The sequence below is a fragment of the Lycorma delicatula genome, chromosome 6 (genome assembly GCF_047948215.1).
Source record: "Lycorma delicatula isolate Av1 chromosome 6, ASM4794821v1, whole genome shotgun sequence".
NCBI lineage: Eukaryota > Metazoa > Arthropoda > Insecta > Hemiptera > Fulgoridae > Lycorma > Lycorma delicatula.
In genome coordinates, this window is record NC_134460.1 from 144224383 (window position 1) to 144248407 (window position 24025).

The window sequence follows — 24025 nt, forward strand, 5'->3', positions numbered from 1 at the left end:
GTTTGGAACGATAAGGTTGAGAAGCAAAGCCTTGTATGTCACTGCGTTTAACTTGTCCTGTTTCGTATTTCAGTATACAGTTATAATTTAACACCCTCGCATACTACGGTATCAACATAATCAGAATAGAAAAGCCATTAAAAATTAAACCGATGAACAAGTCATTTCCCTCTTCCATATCTCAGAATAAGGTATCATTTAACGCCTTCCTATGTTACTACGGTAACAATACGATCGCAATAGAAAAGCCAATAAAAATTATACTAATGAAAAAGACATTCCCTCTTCTGTATCACAGATTGAGTTATCATTTAAATCTCTCGCAGTTTACAACGCTAAAAATTTAATCAGAATAGAAAAGCCAATAAAAGTAAAACCGACGCCCAAGACATTCCCTCTTCCGAATCTCAGATTAAGTTACCATTTAACGCGCTCGCAGGTTACTACAGTAACTATATAATCTAAATACAAAAGCTGATAAAAATTTGGCCAATCAACAAGACTTGCCCTCTTCGTTAATTCAGATTACAATTTTCATTTTACGCCCTCGGAGGTTACTACGGTAACAATATAATCTGAATAGAAAAACCGATAAAAATTGGACCGATGAACAAGACTTTTCCTCTTCCGTATCTCAGATTATAAATATCATTTAAGCCCGCGCAGGATAATACGGTAACTAAGTAATCAGAATAGAAAAGCCGATAAAAATTAAACCAGTGAACAAGACATTCCCGTTTCCATATCTCAGATTAAAATATCATTTAACGACCTCGCTGTTTACAACGGTAACAAAATAATCTGAATAGAAAAGCCGATAAAAGTTAGACCGATGAACAAGACTTGTACTCTTCCGTATCTCAGATCACAGTTATAATTTTACGTCCTCGGAGGTTACTACGGTAACAATATAATCTCAATAGAAAATCGATAAAAATTAGACCGATGAACAAGACCTGTAGTCTTACGTATCTCAGATTACAGTTATCATTTAACCCCCTCGCAGGATACTGCTGTAACTACATAATCAGAATAGAAAAGCCAATAATAATTAAATCAATGAACAAGATGTTCCCTCTTTCATATCTCAGATTAAGATATCATTTAACGGCGTCGCTGGTTACTACGGTAACAATATAATCAGAATAAAAATCCAAATAAAAATTATACCGATGAACAAGACGTTCCCTCTTTCGTATCACAGATTACAGTTGTCATTTAACGTCCTCGCCTGTTACAACGGTAAAAAAAATAATCTGAATAGAAAAGACGATAAATATTAGACCGATGAACAAGATGTAGACCCAATCAATCGTTCACCTACAGTACCTGCCCGTACATTTACTTTGGCTAGATAGGTACTGTGTATGTGCCTCAAGATACCAGTGTGGATTAATATCAATCCAGAATCGACAATTATGGCGATTTACATTGCCGTTTAAAAAAAAATATGGCGTCATCACTAAAAACTGTGTTGTTTAATAAATTAGGATCTGCACAAATATTGCTCATCTTAATTTCGTAGAATTCAAGTCTTCGATCGTAGTCATCTTCATTTAAGTTCTTGTACCAGAAGAATTTTGAAGGATTTGAAATTTTCTCTTTTAATGTTCGAATCGCTGAAATTTTGCTAATGTCACATTCTCGTGGTTCACTGTTCGAGTCGAGGAATGAGGATTCTCAATAGATTCTTGTATATTCTCTAACGATTTGTTATTATTTGTTGCAGATTTAGGCATCCCTATTTTTCCCCTATTATTAATGTTCTCTGTTTCTTCAAATCGTTTGATGGTTCTCGATACTGTACCTTTTGAAAAGGCTTACGATTATTAAATGTTGCACTGAACGATTCACAAACTTGATTATACGACCCAGCTTTATCACAAAGACTCTCATCGTTAAAAGTGTGACCCTTTCCTGTTCACTAATTGACATGTTGATAGCAATGTTAGCACAGAAAAAATTATTTCAGTAAAAAACAAGTACAAAAAAGGTGAAAACAATTTAAATAACAAAAGTGGCTTATAAATGCGGTAAAGGTAGATAAAATAAATTAGCCAACCGATCACAATAAATTCTCATGAGGAAATAACAGAGTAGTATTGAAACATCCCAACCCCTTAGAGACCTGTGGCGTTCCGGTTGCCACCTCCCCCCCCCCGTTCGTAGCCTTGTTGGGTTTAAACGGGAGGTAGTATTGACACAGGGTAAATGCAATATTGCATAAAAATGAAGTAAGCTTCATTTTTGCAAAAATAAAAAATAATAAAAAAAATAACGGTAAGAGACCATCGTCGATCTTCGTGGAGCAAGTGGTAACGTCTCCGCCTTTAATCCAGAGGCCCAAGGGTTCAAAACCCGTTCAGGCATGGCATTTTTCATACGCTACAAATTTTCCATTCGGGCAAAAATGATCATAGCAGTCGATTCTCGCACGTAAATAAAAAAAATTTGATGCGGAAACTACATGACTTCCTTGTACGCCTATTAAATTACATACACAAATTTGTTTTAAAATTAAAGGTACATAACATTTTATTTCATTAATAACTTCTGATTTTTTTTAAAATTATTATTATTATTATTATTATTGAATTATTATTCATCGTAATTTTTTTTTACAATCAGAGGTTAATAATTATTAATAAATCAATATATCTAAATTTAAAAAAAAATTAAAAGAAAAAACGGAAATGAGTTCGGATTCGAACCGATGTGCCTTCCCCTTGTACGATCCATATATTTCATTAATTAAAATTCTATTTGGCTACAACTCTGGAATCAACGAGAATAAGTACCACTTATGATATATTGTTGAAAAGCTCTCAATGAGGGCTAATTACTGGAGTTAAATAAAGTCCAAAATCAAAATTCTTTTGGAATTTGGGCTTTTTTGGACACTTTTGGTCCAGTAAATTACAATAAAAAGAGGAGGTGCACAACTAGACCTGAACCTACAACAGTCCTGAATCTAAAATTTCAACATTCTACGGCTAATCGTTTTTGAGTTATGCGAGATAACCGTTTTTGAGTTATCGTACGTACGTACAAACATCATGCCGAAACTAGTCAAAATAGATTCAGGGATGGTCAAAATGGATGTTTCCGTTGAAATTTGAAAACCGAAATTTTACGCGATTACAATACTAAGTAAACGGAAGTAAAAAAAGATGATCAGCACTATTAGGTAACTATATTTTTATTTATTTACTCATTAAATTATAAACAAAAAAAGTGTAGAATAAAAATCAAATTGTGTGGATCTATACGGTTCAAATATCGTTTTGAAACCCACCAGGTTGGTCTAGTGGTGATCCCGTCTTAGCAAATCAGCTGATTTCGAAGTTGAGAGTTCCAAGTTCAAATCCTAGTAAAGGCAGTTACTTTTATACGGATTTGAATACTAGATCGTGGATACCGGTGTTCTTTGGTGGTTGGGATTCAATTAACTACACATCTCAGAAATGGTCGACCTGAGACTGTACAAGACACACACTCACGCATATCGTCCTCATTCATTCTGTAAAGTAACACCTGATGGTGATTTCCGGAGGCTAAACAGAAAAAAAATCATTTTGAGGTAAGAAGATTAGCAAAATTTTTTTAGTGTTTTACTATCGAGCAGTTGTTATTTTAAGATGTACTGTAGACTACTTTTGAAACTAGTTAAGAAAATTATTAAATAATTGCGATTTTTTTAGGGCTATACATAGCCTGAAGGTTTTTGTGCCAAATTATTTATTTTTTTATGCTTTTTAAAATGATGATCACAATCCTATTACTTACATTGAACATTTTTTTTGGAAATGGCGAATCTTTCATAACCTTGGGTGTCGGTAGTCTCGTACCAAAAATTATACAGTTCGATGAAGAAAAAATTATTAAATTTCATTTTTGTAATTTTAACAATTGAAAATTTATTTAAAGGTTCTTCACTTTGTTAACATCTTAAATACTCGTATAAGTTAGTTAGTTCTTTTTTTTTGTCTTCAGACATTTGACTAGTTTGATGCAAACAAACTATATATTTCTGATTGAAGGCTTGTTTCGCCTTTGCTATTCGGTATTTTATATCTCTACTTCTTTGTCCATCTTTCTATTTCCTATAAATACTATATCATCAGCAAATCGTAGCATCTTTAACTTTTCATCGTGTACTGTTACTCCGGATCTAAATTGTTCTTTAACATCATCAACTGCTAGTTCTACGTAAAGATTAAAAGGTAACGGGGATAGGGAACATCCTTGTCGGACTCCCTTTCTTATTACGGCTTCTTTCTTATATTCTTCAATTATTACTGTTGCTGTTTCGTTCCTGTAAATGTTAGCTATCGTTCTTCTATCTCTGTATCTGAACCCTAACTTTTTTAAAATGCTGAACATTTTATTCCAGTCCACGTTATCGAATGCCTTTTCTAGGTCTATAAACGCCAAGTATGTTGGTTTGTTTTTCTTTAATCTTCCTTCTACTATTAATCTGAGCCCTAAAATTGCTTCCCTTGTCCCTATACTTTTCTTGAAACCAAATTGGTCTTCTCCTAACACTTCTTCCACTCTCCTCTTAATTCTTTTGTAGAGAATTCTAGTTTAGATTTCTGATGCACGACTAGTTAAGCTAATTGTTTAGTATTCTTCACATTTATCTGCTCTTGCTTTCTTTGGTATCATGACTCTTTTTGAAGTATGACGGAACTTCCCCTTTTTGATATATGTTAGTAAAACTACATAAATTTATTAACATGCATATAAAAAAAAGTATGTTAAAATATAGAATTATTATCTAAAAATGTTTGTTTTAAAGAAATGTTTTTTACTAAAAAAAATAGAAATTAACTTTCTCATATTATAACAGTAAATAAAGTTAAACTATAGCTGTAACGTGTGCACTGGGCTACGTTAGACCATTATCATAGTTCATAATAATAACATATATAGATGGATAACTATAAACGCAAACGGTATACTTTCTCTTAATGTATTTTAATGTAATTTTATTTGCTTTGACTAGTAAATAGTGTTAATTAATACTGTAATAAATAACTTCTCATACTTTTACTTTTATCACTTATTTTATCACTACCATCTTCATCATTATTATTGTTATATTAATTTTAAATGGTTCGTTAATTTTAAATTTTATTATATTCTCTTTTATTTACGTTTTAAATTAACTGCTTTTTACATTATTTTATTATAACTTTCACAAAAGACAAAGTGAAAAAAAATTAATAAAATTTAATAAATTAATATACAACGTTTTCCCCAAGAAAAACGGGACAAGTTCTAAATGTAAAAATAAAGATAAAATAATTAATATAAACACGGTTCCCGAAACGCTTCGTTATCGAGTTACAACTTGGGAAAAATTTCTCCTTGATTTCTTCTCCAAGTATAAAATGAAGCCATTCACGGAACTTAAATTAAGTGGTAATTTTGATTTGTTTTTAACTTGAAAACTGATTAAATAGTTACTAGAGATAGTAAATTTTAAGAAGATTATCGTAAAACATAATTATTATTCATGTTTGACGTACAATAACTTCACTTCGTTAAATTGAAAGTAAACAAATAAAATTTTGCAAAAAAATTTGATAGAGAATTTAAATTTACTTAAGTAACATCACTGAGCATGAAGAAGAGTTTAAAAAATTTCATTTTTATAAAAAAAAGAAAAAAAAACAAACCGAAACGTTACAGAAAAAATACTGTATTATAATTTTAAACTGAAGCAAGAATTACTTCAATATTGGAAAATACTTAGAAAATATTGGAAATATGTATAAAAAAAGTAATGTGTAAAAATTAACAAAAGCTTATTTTTTTTAATCGATACGTTTGGTCTCTGTAGGACCACATTAAATAGTTTCACATGTTGGGGTCTTTTTTTCTTTTGTTCACAGTATTTTTCAACTTTACGTGAGTGTTCTCACCTTTGTTGGGTCGATTCTGTTCTTATCTTCTGGACCTTTATATATCTTGAATTTTTGTCTGGAGATGTGTCTGCCTGTTTCATTTCTGTGTTCATGTTTTTGCTTCTTTTAGATCTTCTTTGACTTGATTAAACATCTCGAAAGCTGTTTTTCTGTTGTTTCCGCGATCCAAAATATAATAAAAAATGATTTTATCTGTTAAATTATAAACAATTTTAGTTTTTATTGCTGGAATGGTGTTAATTTCAAAATATAAATGCACCAGAGATTATCCAGAAAGTAAGTTTCGAAGGGCTATTAAAAAATATCAAGAATGTAGTCACATGAAAAAAAAATAATGGTCGGCAGTTTAGTTCATCATTAAACAAAACACGTTACTGCATGCTTCATTAAACAATCCTTAACATGGAATAACGAATTGCATTTTCTTTATAAACTTTGGAAATCTGATGATGAATTTCAACAGGTTTAATAAATATACCTTGCATTCAAGAAACGGATCACAGATCGAATTTCACACTCGATGGGTGTCTTAATTTTCTTAAACATTACAAACACATACTTAGATGCGTAATTATTTGATAACTGAATAACAATGTTGTCAATCCCTTCTTAACACATCATGTGACTCAGCACGCATGCGTAGAATCGCGATCGTAGCACTGCAGCGGCAATACGAAGAAACAGAACTTATTTTCTTGGTACACCTCGTAGATAAACTAAAATTCTCCAAAACTTTAAAACTGGGGCATTGTTGTAAGAATAAAAAAATTGAGTTATCTAAATTGCGATTGGTTTTTCATTCTATGACGAAAAACAACATCAAGTTTCATACTATAAAAATCGAATTTCATACTAAATCTTAGACTGTAAATTAGGAAAAAAGGATTAATTATATATAGTTTTATTTCTTTATTTTTGTTATCTTTTATTTATTAATATTGAGTTCAGTGAATCTTATTTTTTGTTTGTTGCTAAATTTATTACACTTAAATAATAATAATAATAATAATAATAATAACATCGCTTTCTCTAATTCGATTATAATTATATTCGAGAATAATTATTATTCGATTAACTATTCTGGTAACAGAATGTGAAGTCACTTGACAATTAATTTTTTTTTTTTCATTTGTTCGATTCAGTAATTTATAGCCACATAGTTACAGGAAATAACTAACGCTTTCACACATTGTTGGTATGATGATGTAGGTGTAAAAATTATTTGGTAGAGGAAGTGTACCCGTATTCTATTGTTGTAGATTGTTATATTGTATTCTGTTAACGGGTCATGTATTTTATTTCTTATTTTCTCTGTTATTGTTAAATATTTATGGTTTTTAAAATTACGATTGTTAACTATTGGACTTTTAAATTTTAAATATTTTTTTAAAATCGATTGTTAATTTTTCAATATATATAATTTCTTTTGTTTTTTTTTTAATAGTAACCTAAAGCTATAAAACCGGTTTAACAGTTTTAGATTAAAAAAAAGGATAATTTATATACTATCAAAAGAACAATCTATCAGTAAGTCTTAATACCTTTATTTTTCCTTCACCTATAATTATTCCGTTCTTAAATTCCTGTATTGCTATTATCGTGCACGTTGAAAAGCGACGGAGAACAGATTACATCCTTGTTTCACTGTTTCTGTATCAGAATTTTCTAGGTTTCATCTTCTGTTTTTAAAACGTCTTGTTTGTTGAAAAGATTATAAATAGCTCCTCTCTCAATGTTACGAGTTTCCGTAAAATTTTAAACATTTTATTACATTCTACTTCTCAAATGGTTTCCACAGATGTACTAATACCAAATAGATGGTTTAATTACTTTAAAATCTGTATTATTAAATTATTCTGACGGCAGAATGATCTCTCTTATATCCGTTAATCTTTGAAACAAAAATACAAAACTTTAAGGGTAAAAGTCCTTTTTTAGGTACATTTCATAAGAAAGCTACCTATTGTAATGGGTACCACGATTCGACTTCCGGAGAATTTCGATATATCTTCGTGGTTTACATCCCCAGACCCCAAAACCACCGTCAGCTCAAAAGTTGATATATATATATATATACAGTACAGCCCCGCCATAACGCGGCTCGATATACTGAGGACATGGATATAACGCGGATTATAACCTGTCCACCAAAATATATCTGAAAAAATATCTCATTTTCCGCACTTATGTTATTTCTATGTGTTGTATTGTTTTTTTCTATTAAACCATTATTGCTTGATATTTTGCCTATTTTTTTTAATTGACCCCCTTAGCGATTTTAAATTTACTTTTCGAAATAACGCGGTTAGCCTATAATGTGGATTTCACGTAAGTCCCCAGATAACCGCGTTATAGCGGGGTTACACTATATGTATATTTCATTTTCTTGTGGACATGACAACTGCAGTAATTTTGCGCCAATCACTTTCAAATTGTTCCTTAAAAATAATTCGTCCCAAAATCTCGGTCGAGTTTGTTAACAGCCAAACTCGGACCATGGGGTGGAAATGGGGAGGCTTTTTCGAAAAAAAAAATATCGCAATAACTTTCTTAATAAGTAAAATATCGAATTCGTTTAAAGTTCCTACTGTTCTTTGGATAAGAGACTAAAACTTATGTAAGTAAAGTTTTTTTGATATCATCAAGCATTAGTTCAGCGGGTGGAAAAAATGGGGTTTTGAAGACAAAAAAAGTCATACCTCCCTTAATAGGAACAGTATCGAATCGGTTTAAAGTGGCCATTAATCCTCTAAACAATTCCTAAAACGTTTGTTTGAAACGATTTTTGATATGACCAACCCTTACGGCAAGGGATGACCAAAATATTGCTGGAATTGTAAGATGGGGTTTGCCGTATGCTAAATATGTAAAACTTTTTTTCATATGCGACCATTGTCGTATTGAAAGTTTGAAATGTTTCTTAACTTTAAAGTAGAAATCTTTTTTATCCCCTACTTTTTTTTAAAAACTTAGCACGGGTGAAATCTACCTCCGCTTTTCGGCGTGCCGAAAGGGATTTTTTTTTAACTTTTGTCAATGGACCAGAAGTTTTAATTTTAATATCATTCCAAATTAGGAAAGATTTAACAATTAAAAAAAATCATATTAAAATATTTTTAGTAACATGTAAAAAAAAAAAATGGTTTTAATAATACACGTGTTCTTTATAATATTATAATACGTAATAAGTAAAGTAATTAGATTTACAAAGGCATGAAGCTTAAGTAACATTCTCTTTGTTAATGTAATAAAATAGCTATGTATTGCGAAAGGAAAACCAGAACGTAAAAAGATTAATTGGTTTATAACAATAAATGTAATTAATATTAGTACAATATTATTTCACTGTAACTATTAATGATTTAAATTATTATTCTTATTATAATTATATATGAATACTCTCTATAAATGCTAAACTCAATTAAATGTTTCTATAGTGGTTTGCAATGAGCTGAATTGTAACATGACCGTCTGTAATTAAAAAAGTAGTAATTAAAAAATTTTTTACCTAGTTAACTTTTCATTTTTTTTTTTTTTTTAATATCCATCAGCATTTATTTTCATGCCATACAATTAAAATAATAATTACATAAATAATTTTTTAAGTTAAAAGATAAACTAGACTAGCCCCCCGGGCTGGTCTAATGATAAACTCGTCTTCGCAAAACCAGTTGTTTAACAGCTGATTTTTGAAATCGAATGATCTGAGGTTCAAATTGTAGTAAAAATTCGTTTTTTATACGGATTAGAATAATAAACTGTGAATATTTGTGTACTTTGGTGGTGGGGTTCAATTAACCACAAAACTCAGGAATGGTTGGCCTGAGACTGTACAAGAGATAATTCACTTACATATTATACGTATTATTCTCATCTCATTGGGCAATGGTTGGGGGGGGGGTTGTTTATTGTTCACTTTTCTTTTTCCTGTTTAGCCTCCGGGAATTACCATTCAGGTATTACTTTAGAGGATGATACGTATGAGTGTAAATGAAGTGTAGTCTTGCAAAGTCTCAGTTCGACCATTCCAGAGATGTGTGGTTAATTGAAACCCAACCACCAAAGAACACCGGTATCCACGATATAGTATTCAACTCCGTATAAAAGTAATTGCCTTTACTAGGACTTGAACGCTGGAACTCTCGACTTTCAAATCAGCTGATTTGGGAAGATGCGTTCACCACTAGACCGACCCGGTGTGTTGCTTATTGTTCACTAGTTGTTAAGATTGCAACGTTGCGTAAGATCGCAACGTTTCTTTTTAGGAATAATAAAAAAATGATTAAAAATATAAACGAGTTTTATTCATAGCAATCTTAAGCATCTGACAATCTGCAGATTATTTGCTGGTATTATATTAAAATTTATTGTTAGAATAATAATTTTTATATAACAGAAAATCTTTTAAATTTTTAAATAGATTAGCGGGAAGATTTTTTAAATTGTTCAATAATTTATAAAAAAGATGGCAACAGAAGCATAATAAATCCCTTTCCAATAATATTGAGTTACACGAAAACATTTCTGAAGAATAAGTGACAAATGATAATTAATTTTTTCAGCAAAGATATTCTTCCACATTCATAAACACACGAATAATCTAATGCTTGTAATTTATTAAATATCGGTCAACACGATTCGTACTTATAGGTGCCAAACAATGACATTTTTATTCTTTGAAAATGTTTTCTAACATTTTAAAAAAGTCTTAAAACATAAACGGGAATACAGGTAAGGATAATAAATATTTAATGATGATAAGTTTACAGATTTGTTGAAGTATTTAAAAAAAAAAAAATAGTACAGCTTTAATAGGGATTTAAGTTAAAAGTTCTAGTTTTCTAGATATCGATCTAAGTGAATCATATTTAAGTGGAGAAAACAATTATCAAACAACCCGTTTTTGTATCTTAAAAATTTTTTTTGATTTTTTGATAGAGCCCCAAAAAATTACATTATAGTTCTGACAGGATTATATTATATGATATTTCTGTATCAAAGGATAACAGTATCTATTTCGGATCGTTGCTATTCTTCTCCTCCTCCTGTGTTTTTTCCTGTTTAGCCTCCGTAACCACCGTAAAGTATTACTTCAGAGGATAAATGAGGATGATATGTCTGAATGTAAATGAAATGTAGTATTGTAGAGCCTCAGGTCGACCGTTCCTTAGATTTGTGGTTAATTGAAACCCAAACACCAAAGAACACCGGTATCAACGATATACTATTCAAATCCGTATAAAAATAACTAGGATTTGAATCTTAGAACTTTCGACTTCGAAATCAACTGATTTGCTATAACGAGTTTACCACTAGAACATCCCGGTGAGTTGGTCCCCTGCTGAAAAATTTTCCCCTCTCACTGGGAATTTCAGCTATGTACTTCTCCTATTCTGCTCTCGGCCGTCCTCTTCCTCGTACTCCTTCTGGTCTTGCCTCCATCACCATTTTCGGCCTTCTATTTTTGTCCGTTTTCACCACACGACCACACATCCCGAAGTTCTTTTTTCCACTTTCTATACCAAAGCTCTTGCTTCGATTCTTATGACAGTTTTCCGATTTTGTCACGTTTTTTTTTCAGCAATACTAGTCTCAAATATTTCTTTTCCGCTGCTGTCAGCCTACACTTTTGTTTTTCCAACAGTATCACACATTCTGTAGCATACATTAAAACCGGGGAAAATATCGTATTGGAAATTTTCATTTTTCCCATCTGACTTCCCTTTTACCCGTTAGTATATTACTCAGCTAGTAATGCGGTTGTTAGTCTTACTTCCTCGATTTTTAATGTTTTCATTAAAACATTGACATCAATGTTTTCATCGGAAGAAATCACTGTTTCCAAGTATTCCAAACTATTTACCTGTTCCAGCCTTTTATTCCAATCAAACCCTGTTTATCCTTCCGTTTCATCACACATATCACCTTACTCTCATCTGAGGGTTCATTTCCAGATACCTTTGTTTTAAAAGTACCAGTCCATTCGGTTACCGAATTTTGTAAGTAATCCTGATTCATTGCTAGCAGCGTCACATCCATTGCATACACGAGTGCTGACTTTCTTGTGGATTGCAATAATCAGGTTCATCTCCTAGACTTTTGAAATTCTCTCCTCAAGCCATGACTTATTGCATACTTTCCATACTCAATTTCCTACCTTCTTTCCAACCTACTTAATAAATTTTAGGTATATGCCATCATCTCAGGAGATTTTCCTAGTTTAATTTTCTTTATAGCATTTCTGGACCTCACTGAGCGTTATCTATCTCTCTTCCTCAGCTTCTAAGCGCATCTCGACTACTGGACTCATGCCTGTTCTTCAGTTCCTTTGAAAACATTCCAATAATACTCTTTCCAGGTCCAAAGTCTGCTCGTCGACCTGGTTTACCGTAAAAGTTAGTTACCCGATCTTCCACTGAGTTGTTCAGCTTAACAGAAGCATGGAGTGTAAGTCAAGTGTTGGGTTTGAAGTAAGAGAGGTTAAGAGAATGCTCTTGCATGCATTCTTATTTAATGCGATGCGAATGGCAGGTAACTTCACGCTTCATCACTTCCCTTTGCCAAAGCCAAAGCTCTCTTAGGGCTATTCCCAGGGCTGCAGGAATATACGTAATTATAATAAATATTTAATAATGATGACAAGGTTAACTTTTTATTAAGACGCTTAAGAGCAAAAAAGTATCGTTTGATTTTATTTCAAATGAAATCAATTTCATCATCCTAAGAGAATTTATCAAAAAAAAAAAACAAAAAAACAACCCGAAAATTTTGTTTTATGAGGAACAAAAGTGCTACTGTTTTCATTTATAGCGATTTTTAACAGCAATTCTATCCGTGTTATTATTAATATTACATCTATCTGAGAATCACAACGCAACGGTAGCCCGCCGGGTTGATCTAGCGGTATAACTCGTCATTCTAAGTCAGCTGATTTCAAGATCGAGTATTCTCAAGTTCGAATCCTAATAAAGGTAGTTGCTCTTATTCGGATTTGAATGCTAGATCGTGGTTACCAGTATTCTTTGATAACCAAAGATTGGATTAAATTATTAGATTGGCTCAAGGGTTTTTTTTTAACCTCCGGTACCACCGTTAAGTATTGCTTCAGAGAATGAGATGAATGGAAATTTTTGTAGCGTGTGAAAATGCCATGCCTGACCGGGATTCGAACCCGGGACATCCGGATTAAAGGCCGAGACGCTACCACTCGCGCCACGGAGGCCGGCTGGCCCAAGGATTGGGTAAAATTAACCACACTTTTTAGATATAGTCGGCCTGAGGCTGTACAAGACTACATCTCATTCACACGTCGACAAGAGACGCAGCTGCCTCATTCTTTCTGGATTCAGGGCTGAATGGGATATGTGAAGAATTCCGAAATACCCATAAGATAACAAACTAATAATAATGCAACGGTTTTATCCATATTTAAAGTTGTGTGGTTGTCATTCATCCACTTAATTATTTTTTGCGACTATTTATAATACTGGTAGCTATTAAGTCTTTCATTTATTGCTACGTAACAAAATTTAAGTAAACTAAAAAAAAAAATACAAAATTATCAAAAAACAAATAAAGAAAAACGTTCCTTTAGAAAAAAAAATTAATTATGAATAAAATAATTAAATTAAGGAAATAACATTTAATTTCATTTATTCAGACATTTAAAATTTATATTATTAAAAAAAAAATCTGACAACACAGTTATAGGACTTTCCCGGAACGCGACTTTACGCGGCTAAAACCGCGTTCCGGGAAAGTTCTACAACTGTGGGTTGTTTCTGATGCACGGTTTTTACACAAACATACTCACGTACAATTTAAGTTAAAATATATATTATTTTATTTAAATATAGTACTCTTCCGTTTATTTAATTCAATGATTGTAACTAAAGCGCGCGCGCATAACGTATTTAATTCGCACGGATGTGGCGGTACTAGCGGCGACGGTCGACGCTAACTAAATTAATGTAATTTCACTACTTATATAGAACAAATTTCGCTTGTACGGTCGGCAAACTGGTGTAGCCACGAGGCTTAACGCACCAGGTACCGAGTCAACCGGGCGATCGAGTTCGAGACCCGACCAAACCGAGTTACTTTTTTACATTTTAAATATTATTATTAAAGCGTTAAATATAAATGTTTGATTAAAATCAGTAATCGAACTGAAAATCCAGGAATTATTTATTTATTATAATGTTTATTTGCAATTATTATTGTTAGAGAAAAGATTACGAAAGTAGAAGAATTTTGTTATTTGGGAAGTAGAATTACTAAACGTGGACGAAGCAGGAGGGATTTAAAATGCCGAATAGCACAGGCGAAATGAGCTTTCAGTCAGAAATATAATTTGCTTACATCAATAATTAATTTATACGTCAGGAAAACATTTTTGAAAGTATATTTGAAGCGTAGCTTTATATGGAAGTGAAACTTGAAAGATCGGAGTACCTGAGAAGAAAAAATGAGAAACTTTTGAAATGAGGTGCTATAGGAGAACATTAAAATCAGATGGATGGATAAAGTGACAAATGAAGAGGTGTTGCGGCAAATCGATGAAGAAAGAAGCATTTGGAAAATTATAGTTATAAGAAGAGACAAACTTATAGGCCATTTATTAAGGCATCCTGGAATAGTCGCTTTAATATTGGAAGGACAGGTAAAAGGAGAAACTTGTGCAGGCAAGCAACGTTTTTGGAATATGTAAAAGAAATTGTTAGGGACGTAGGATGTGGGGGGTATACCGAAATAAAATGACTGGCACTAGATAGAGAATCTTAGAGAGCTGCATCAAACCAGTGAAATGAATGAAGACAAAAAGAAAATTATAAACTTGGTTGATATGTTTTTTTTTCATTTTTAATATTTCTGCAGAAGTTTTAGGTAAATTATTTTGAATCAAATTTTAATTAAAATATAAATCCATATTTTACAATTTTTTAACGTAGTGTTAGTATGATGTGAAATAAAAGAATTATTTCATGTAATTCTGTTCATTGTTTATTATTATTATTATTATTATTAACAATGTAATTCTGTAATGTGTTTTTTTATTAGTAGGACTGTAATATTCGTGGTTTGTTTTGCTTATTATTATTATTTATTTCATACAATTACCAAACATATTCTGTAATAAAAATTTGTTAAATGCTAGAAAAAAGTGAATGTTTAACATTTTTTTTAATGTTATGAAATAATGTGTTTCATATTTCAATTTATTTTGTATATTAAAAAAAAACTATTGTTAAACTGGCTTTCTATTCCAACAAAACCATATTTAGTTGACTATTAATCATGTTGAACTTATGAATTGACCTCACGACTATGCTAAGTACCTTATAACTTGGCGGATGAATTTTCCGTGCTACTTTGTCATAAAAAAAACGTTTAAATAAAATTTAATTATACCGTTAGAATAATCAATTTTCTTCCCGTAAATGCGTTAAACAACACTCCCGTATCGTTTTCAATTTCTATTTTTATTGGCGTTAAAATAGAAACAAATATGGTTCTTCAGAAGATTTTCGGAAATGTAATTTTTACATAATGTTTGATCTCATCGCTACATCCGCTGATATCAACGTTCTTGATGCTCTTCAATTTTGGGTATGCTCTTCAATTACAAGCCCTTCTGGACGAAGTCCTTGTCAAGACTCAGGAATGAAAGAGAGGAAGCCAAGAAGGCGAAGAGAAGGCGAAGAGAGGTACGGGATGAGGTTGAGTGGAGGCGTAAGGCAACAGTAACAAAGCAAGAGCTGATTAAATAAAAAAATGGATTTTCCAAGTTTCTGGGTACTCTAAACTATAGGGACAGGTCTAGCAAAGTCTCCAAATAAATATCTTCCTTGAATGGTAGTTGAGAATCATGTAAGCATCTAGTTAAGAAGAACTTGAGAGAGAACGTGCAAAAGCGCTTAAAAAATACTTTAAAAAGCCCATACAACTGCTGAAAGAATTCAACAGGCAGGAGAAATATATAATGCAACAAATTTTAGGGGCTTGTAACGACAAAAGACAAGACATCTTCAACGATGAGTTCAATGATTTGAAGGGAATCTACGGCAGTCTTCAGGATAATTACGGGTCGTGACTACCTTGCAGAAAATCTTTTCAGGATAAAAATCCTCTTATCTCCTGCGTGTGTTATCTGCAGAAGTAAAAGTTCTGTCATGAATTGAGGACCTTTAAGAGAACGTAACAGTACGATTACAAGCACCTAAGAAGCCCCATAGGGAAAAGACTCAAAAAGTTTAAATCGAAAGGGTAGGATTGTAATGTACAATTTTAAAGGGCATAAAAAACAAATAAAATATTTTGATGTATAAAAATTTTAGGCTAAGACAATACTAACCGAAATAGCGACTATTTAATGTTTTTTCTCGGATAATTTCAAAAGTGTTCTACACTACCTCATAAATAACTGTTTATTGTAAATATTAAAAAAGTAAAATTTAGTAAATGTACTACCTCACGATCTATTTTTCGGAATTGAGACCGTTACTTGGAGTATACAATAGCTACTTTTGAAACTAGCTGTGAAAAACATTAAGTGGACGTCATTTGGTTTAGGATTGTCTTAGCTCAATGTTTCCTACGTCGAAATTCTTGATTTTCAATTCTCTATAAGATCGTAGTTACAAGACTACCTATTCCATTTAATATTCTTCAATTTTCTTCATGGGTGGTAGGGGGTGTGGTGGTCTCATATGGAGAAATAGATCGTTTTGAGGTGGGAGCATTTACTATATTTAACTTTTTTATAATTTTACGATTGAAAAGTAATTTAATGGTTATTTAAGTCTATAGATGTAGAAATGTATATATTTGCCCATCTAACTAGTGTTTTAATCAATTTACAACCGCATTCAAGTAAATCTTATAGCGTGTTTTTTCTATTGTTAAATGTTTACTTAATATAAAAGAGTGTGGGTTAAAAATACAATAATATAAATTTAAAGTCTTGTTTATTTTATAGAGATTATGAAGATGGTTTTATATTTGTTTTTCATAATAAAATAAAAAAGTAAGCAAGGTAAAACTAACGTAAATAGATAATGTAAGTAGTTAAATGTAAGTAAAAGAAAAAAAAAATGTTTTAATATGTTCTGTAAATTAAAAGCGAGAAGGAATAGAATTGTGATATCCTTGGTAGATCTCCGATGTCTGATCGTGCAACAAGCAGGACTCGCCTTTCTATTTGTTGTTAACAAGGACATTATAACGCGCCCACTACAGATATATTTGCATTAAAACAAGGCAAACTATTAAGTTATTACTTGTATTTATTATTAAATGCGTTTAAATACCAATGAGAATGAGCACAACATGAGTACCGTAATATGTGTTAATAGTATTTAAAATTTAAAAATCCATTTAGCGGTCTTAAATTTAATCTTTTTTTAACTTAATATAAAATTTCACCTTTCATTTATCTTAAAAATTGTAGAGTTACATTTACAATTACGGAACTCCTCCATTCTGTTTTTTACATGATTAAAGGAATAAGGATATACATATACATATATATATATTACGGAAATTTACGGGATATTTAGATCAGTTTAGTTCAAAATGAACCATATAAAAGTTTTATTCCAAATCAAGAGTTCAATGAATGATTTACTTCTAAATAAAATGGTATATATATTTTGTAACAGTAGTCGCTCTATAAATTATTAGTTCTGTTTTCTTATTTTAAAACCTGATTAAAGGTAGTTTAATAATTAAAAAAATAATAATAGTACCATCAGTATAGATAATATTATTTACGTTAGAAATTATTATCCTGTTCAATAAAATATTTTTAGTCTATTTTAAAAACTCGTGTAACTTGTACTATATATATATATATATAATGTATATAAAATAGAAAGTTTACATTAGTCATAATTTTTAAGTGGCACTCTTTTTTTCTACCAATTCGCTTTTTTTTGGAGTGTATTTAAATAATTTTAAAAAGTATCAGTAAAAAAACTAAATTTACTCTCTTTTTCAGGTAATTGAATTGTGTCATTACTTGTATTTCAAAAGTGATAAACGTTTACATGATTATGTTTAAACCTTTAAATAAAAAAAAACTTAATTTATCTTTAAGATTGTGTGTGTGTGTGTGTGTGTGTGTGTGTGTGCGTGCGCGCATATGTGTGTGGTTATTAAGTGAGATTTCTATTATTTTTTTTAATTCTAGTAAGGTTTATTACAATTCAGCCAAAACCGGTTTCAAACCCTTGTTGAAAAAGGAGGAGGGTAATTGGCTGATTTTTGAGTCTTGAGTGGGCGCACTGACGTCTAATAGGTGCGTTCTTTAAAAATCATTAAATACTAAAAAATGCTCGAGTTAAGTTTTAATCTCTACGTAACCAGCACATCCTGAGGGTAAGTGTTCAGAGCCTTAAAACTTCGCTTCGCAAAAAAGATTGTTATAAATAAATAATCACATAGAATGTTTACAAAAGTTTTTCATCTTATTATTGATAAACCGCTCGATAACACTTTCTTACTGATCTTTTCTGTTTGCCATTTACTAAACTAAAAATCTAACCCCCTTTCAGTCTGATGTAAATTAGTTATAAAAAAAGTCCATTAGCTCTAGGACTTAATTTATTATTAACTAAAACTATGGACTAAGAAAAAATTTGGGTAGTTATGGATTTCGACTGTTATAGATTTGGTTTATACTGTTACAGGAAATCAACAATACCGGTATAAATTTTACCCGTTACTATTAGTTTATACTAATTAGGAATCGTTAACTAACAATTCGAATTTAGCTTTAGACAATGGTACTTTTTCGCAATTTTCCCCCAAAATTTTACAATATTTTTCCCGTAGATCATTACAATTTAGCTTATAATTTGGATATTAATAGAAATTTAGTTAAATTTAGTATATAATTTATAAATTTAACGTTAATTAGACAATGTTAACGAGCGTAGGTTATGTTTGATTAGATTATGTTGATTCCGTGTACTGAGAACACGACCGTATACGTATATCAACATAACCTAACCAAATATAGCCTACGTTTGCTTTGCTCGCTGACATCGTCTAATTAATGTTAAATATAGAAATTATATTCGACAATAAGTTTATAGTTAATTTATAATTATTCAGTACATATTATTTTACATCGATTAAATAACTTTTAAATAGAAAACTTTAAGGGACGGAATTTCCGAAAGAGTACCTAGACTTTTCTTACGAAAACTGCTTTTGTTATTTCATTATTGTAATTATTAAAAATGCTTTAAAGCATCAGACCAACATTTTTTTGTAAGGAAAATGTAGTTCTGTGTAATGTGAAACTTACTTGTGATTGTTGTTGGATTAATGGTTGTGCCTGGGGGTTATCTTGTTGTTGTTGGTCGTAATGAGCACAAGACATGGTGGCCGTTATGTAGGAGGTAGCCAGCATAGAGAAGCTAATTATTACGCTAACGGCAACTATTGTTAATGCTGCAATACGGGCTATTTGGACTGCTGTCCCTCTTTCTCTTCGGTACGCCTGAAAAACAAAACAAAATCAACCATTATTATTTGCATTATCTTTGTTAGTCGTGATATTTGTATTTTTGAGAAATTTTAATTAATATGTTAATTATGAAAAAAGCGGGTCTACGGCCCGCCGCGAAAATGTTATATGGTTTATGTTTCATTAGACATGATTTTGCTAAATGTTTTTGCCGATTGTAACTAAATAACGTTCATGAATTTAGCGTACTAACAACAATAACTTTTATAACGAAAAGCTTCAAAATACTGAACGTTTTTAGCTATTTTTTGAGTTGTGATTTTTTAACACAGTTCTAACCCATTGTTTCCCGTTTTTATTTCCAAAACGCAAATATAATTTTAAACAAATCGTCGTATCAAAAAGTATAAATCGTTCGAACGAATGAATCGAATCGTTCGAGAAGTATTAGTCGTTCATGCGCTGCGTGCAGCCGCCCGGCGCACTACCATTGGTCCGCTCTGCACCAATACCAGCTAAAATAAAACTGTGAGCACATACACATCAAACAACCAGACCCACCCAACATCCTTTTTTATGTAGAGGATACATTTTTAATTACGTATCATTGTTTCATCCTCTTAAAATACTTAATGTATATTACAACCCTTCTCTGAGTTTTAACCTGAACTAGTATAGCCGGGTGGCGAGTTAAGAGGTGATTAATTTTTTTAAAAAATGCCTCCATTAATTTTAATGTAAAATTAAATTTTACTTTGTTTCATCATATTCATTTTAAAAATAACTGCTTGCTTTAAAATGTATTAAGATAGTAAATCACGAAAATAAGAACGTCTCCAATTACAAATGTAGAAGCTTTTTTCTAAATTAAAAACAGAAAAAACAATAACAGTACATCAGCAAACGATATTTAAGATCTTTTCAGGGTATAGATAATAACGAAAAAAAAGGAAGGAATAAAAAATAAAAATATTACATATTGCTTCATATATTATAACTTTTCCGATGAATATAGCTAAAACAGCTATATTAAAGGAAAAAGTACGATGATCTTGTGAAAAATAGGGTAACAGGTTTTTTTAAAATATTTTCGTTTTAGGGTCCAAATAGTTCATCTAGACAAAAAAAAAATACGTTTATTTTCATTTTGACATAAAAACGTTGGGCTACGAAAATGTTAACCGAAATAGAGGTTATTTATTATTTTTCAAAGCTAGTTTCAAAGCGGTCTACATTTTACCTTAAGAAGTGGTCTTAAAACAAAAAATAGGTCGTTTCGTGGTAGAAGCAATGCTAAATTTTACTTTTTTTGTATTTAACGGTCGAAAAGTTATTTAAAGGTCGCCGTAGTTTGTAAAATTCCGGTTCATATACCATTTTTTTAAATTAATCCGTTTGTTTCTCTAACGATACTTGTTTTTAAAGCTATAAATAGCACTCGTAAAATTTTCATTAAGTCGAAAGGATATAGCATACCGCTAATATTTCCTCCCAAACCATTTATCGTACTCGTTGAATTTTTAGAAAGGTTACCAAAAATCATTCTTTTTAGTACACGATCACCAAATCACATTTCATAAATAAAACCGTAAGACAGATAAAAAAACGAAATAGACAATCAAATATGTATATAACAAATTTCGGTATTCAAACAGTATAAAAAATAGACGAGTCCCGAGGAAGGAGTCATTTTTTGACCGAAAAAAATGCCTTCCTTTATTATAAACAAGAAATATATTTTAGATGCTATAACTAATATGATTTTAGAAGACATGGCATGAACATAAGTTCTTTCTAAAAATCATACGCCACTCTCACAAATAATAAATATTATATACCCGAATTATTGTATAAAGCGAGAAATAAAATGGTTTCCCATGGTATTTTTCATCGAGCAAATATATCGTTGAACAGCAGTACGCCTACCCTAAAATGGAGGTGATTTTAACTCTAATAAAAATAATACAATATAAACACCATCGATCTATTTTTTACAGGATTTGGGTAAATATTTAACTCTCACAACTTATCATTGACTGCATCAATACTTTCATAGAAAATAACTCTGATTAATGAGTGCCTTTTGTACATAAATGATGTTTTTCTTACATCGTAGTCATAAGAAAAACTGGGATAGATAGTAGTAAAAAGAAATAATAATACAATCCTTTATTTTTCTTGTGGAATATACTTTTATAAATATTTTCTCCACTCAATAAAAAAATAACGGATTAAAATATAACCGCCTCGATTGCAAAGGGCCTAATTGAATACTATTAATTTTACATTCTGGTTCTATGAATTTTTTCTTTTAAATCTATTTTATGTAACTTAATTTTTCAATTTAAATTTTTTATGTTTTTTTTTGTTTTTTTTAATTTTATATCATATTACAAAAATCATGTATTTTGAATTAGTTATTGTATTAATCATCCTGTTACAATGATATGAACCCGCGGCTAGCGCTCAAGGTTTCTTTTGCTAGTTGGATAAATATATTGAATAAAATTGTATATGTAATTTTAAATTGGCAATAAATAAATAAATAACTGAGTCGAAAGTCCAGGGTTCGATTCCCGGTTAGACTCTGGATATTACAAGTCGATTCTAGAGTTAATCGTTATGACCTTGGTAAATGTTACGATTTAAAAATTGCAAAGAAATTAAATGTACAGTTTTTAAATTAAAATTAATAGAAGACTTAATAAATACTTTTTTCTTTTTAACTAAAAATAGTTATATGTTTACTGATTTATTTGAATTTGCATTTAACCTTTATAATTTATTTTGAAGGGCGTTTGTCATTCTATATAATGAAACATTAATATAAAGGAACATTCATTCATACGAAGGTAATGATTTTCCTTAATTGGGAATTCAATCATAATGGAAAACTTCCCGCACAAAATTCTTATAGTGTTGTTTTATATAACCTCTAGGCTAATCATTTAAACGCGAATCTTCTTCTCTCAATTACTGAGATAAGTATTTTTTTATTTTTCTATACAACACGATCTTTATGCTATTATTATTTTTACATTTTCAAGGATAAGTCAGATTTATTTGTAAGTCTTTTTTTTCTTGTGCGCATAATAAGTACTTCTTATTTCGTACATTAATATGAATATGTACATATAATAACGTAACGCTTTTGAATAATAAAAAAAAAAAAACCATAAACGTGAACAAAATAAATTAAAATTTTTATTCATTACATAAAGTAAAACAGAATAAATCTCTTATTCTAACTAATGTACCATGCTTCACACGGATGCTACGTAGTTTATAATGTACCGCCCTGACCTCACACCCTCCTCATTGATTAAATATATATTTTTATGAAAAATAAATATCTTTTTCTTCTTTCGATTAGATCTTTTTAGATCTCTTTGCAGTTTCTTTATACTTTTCATCTTCTTTCCGTTGTTTCCACTACTTTTTCATTCTTACCAAGAGTGCTTGTTTTTTCTCTTCTGTAAATTCTTCGGAGTTGTTCTTTAGTTATTCCTTTTCAACTAGTTTGAAATCTTCAATTGTTTTTTGAAACTATTTTATCTCTTATTATTTCTTTCAATCTTTATTTAGTTTTTCTAGATGCCACTCCATTTTTGTTTTTATATCCTTGTTAAAGTTAAATAATCGTTCCGTAAGTAAATCTATTGTCGTCACTCATTCTATATACATGGCATTCTTCTTTAAAGCATTTCCGTTTGTAAATTTTTTAATTCTTGGTAAATTTCTTTGTTACATTTTAGCCTATAACCTTCCTCTGTTCTTTTGAACCCAGAAATCTATCTTTTCTTAAGGAAGAAAATTGTTTTTCTTTTAAAAGATTTCTTTACATTAAACTTTCCTAAATATTCGCTTGCATATAAGGCTTCTGGGCAAATTACTGTTTTGAAGAGTAGTCATTTAATTTTATAGCTTAAGAATTTCTAATTGTAAACAGCTTTTCCATTTTACAAATCTTACTTTTAATTCCTTCTTTTTCGAGAACAGTTGGTGTTATTATTTTCCCAAAATACTTAATCGGCCTACTTATGTATTCCTTGTTCCTTTTCAAATATTATTTCTTCTTCACCCTTCTTTTCATTGGTTATAAATTCTGTTTCTTCATAAGACATATCATGTTATTTAATTAACATTTATTTTAATAAAAATTATGTTTTTTTTTTAATTTAATAAAAGTAAAAAAAAATTATTAAAAAAGTCCTAAGGTTATTTCCCCGCTCAAAGGAGGTGTGTGCTATACATTTTTTGTTAAAACTTTCTAAGCAAGAAATAAGTTTTAAACTAACCAGTGAATAGCCATACAAAAAATCTTTTGTAGATCAGAAGCAAATTTTATACGTTTGTAAAAAAAAAGAATGTAACAAAATTTCCCGAACAATATGTATAAGATAAAATTTATCCTAAAAAAATGAGAAATTTATTTCATATTTTCACTATAAATATTTTAAGCAAATTCTTCCATACCCCGCGCGAAATGAGCATGGTTGTTGATCCTTAAAAGGCCTTCTCAGTCTAAACCATGATAATTATCTAATTTGGAGGAGTTAGCCGCCTCCCTTGTTTATCAACGATAACGGTAAAATACGGTATCATACAGTAAGCATCA

At 30.6% G+C, this 24025-nt stretch overlaps 1 protein-coding gene across 3 annotated transcripts in view; it reads right to left on the reverse strand.

Annotated features, from left to right (window-relative positions):
* The window catches only part of Msr-110, a 399260-nt gene that overhangs the window by 37869 nt on the left and 337366 nt on the right, over positions 1-24025 (reverse strand). For all 3 annotated transcript variants that reach the window (XM_075368739.1, XM_075368740.1, XM_075368741.1), the window contains one exon: positions 19246-19440. In XM_075368739.1, coding sequence (XP_075224854.1) covers positions 19246-19440 — 195 coding nt within the window. The remainder of the gene's footprint in view (positions 1-19245; positions 19441-24025) is intronic.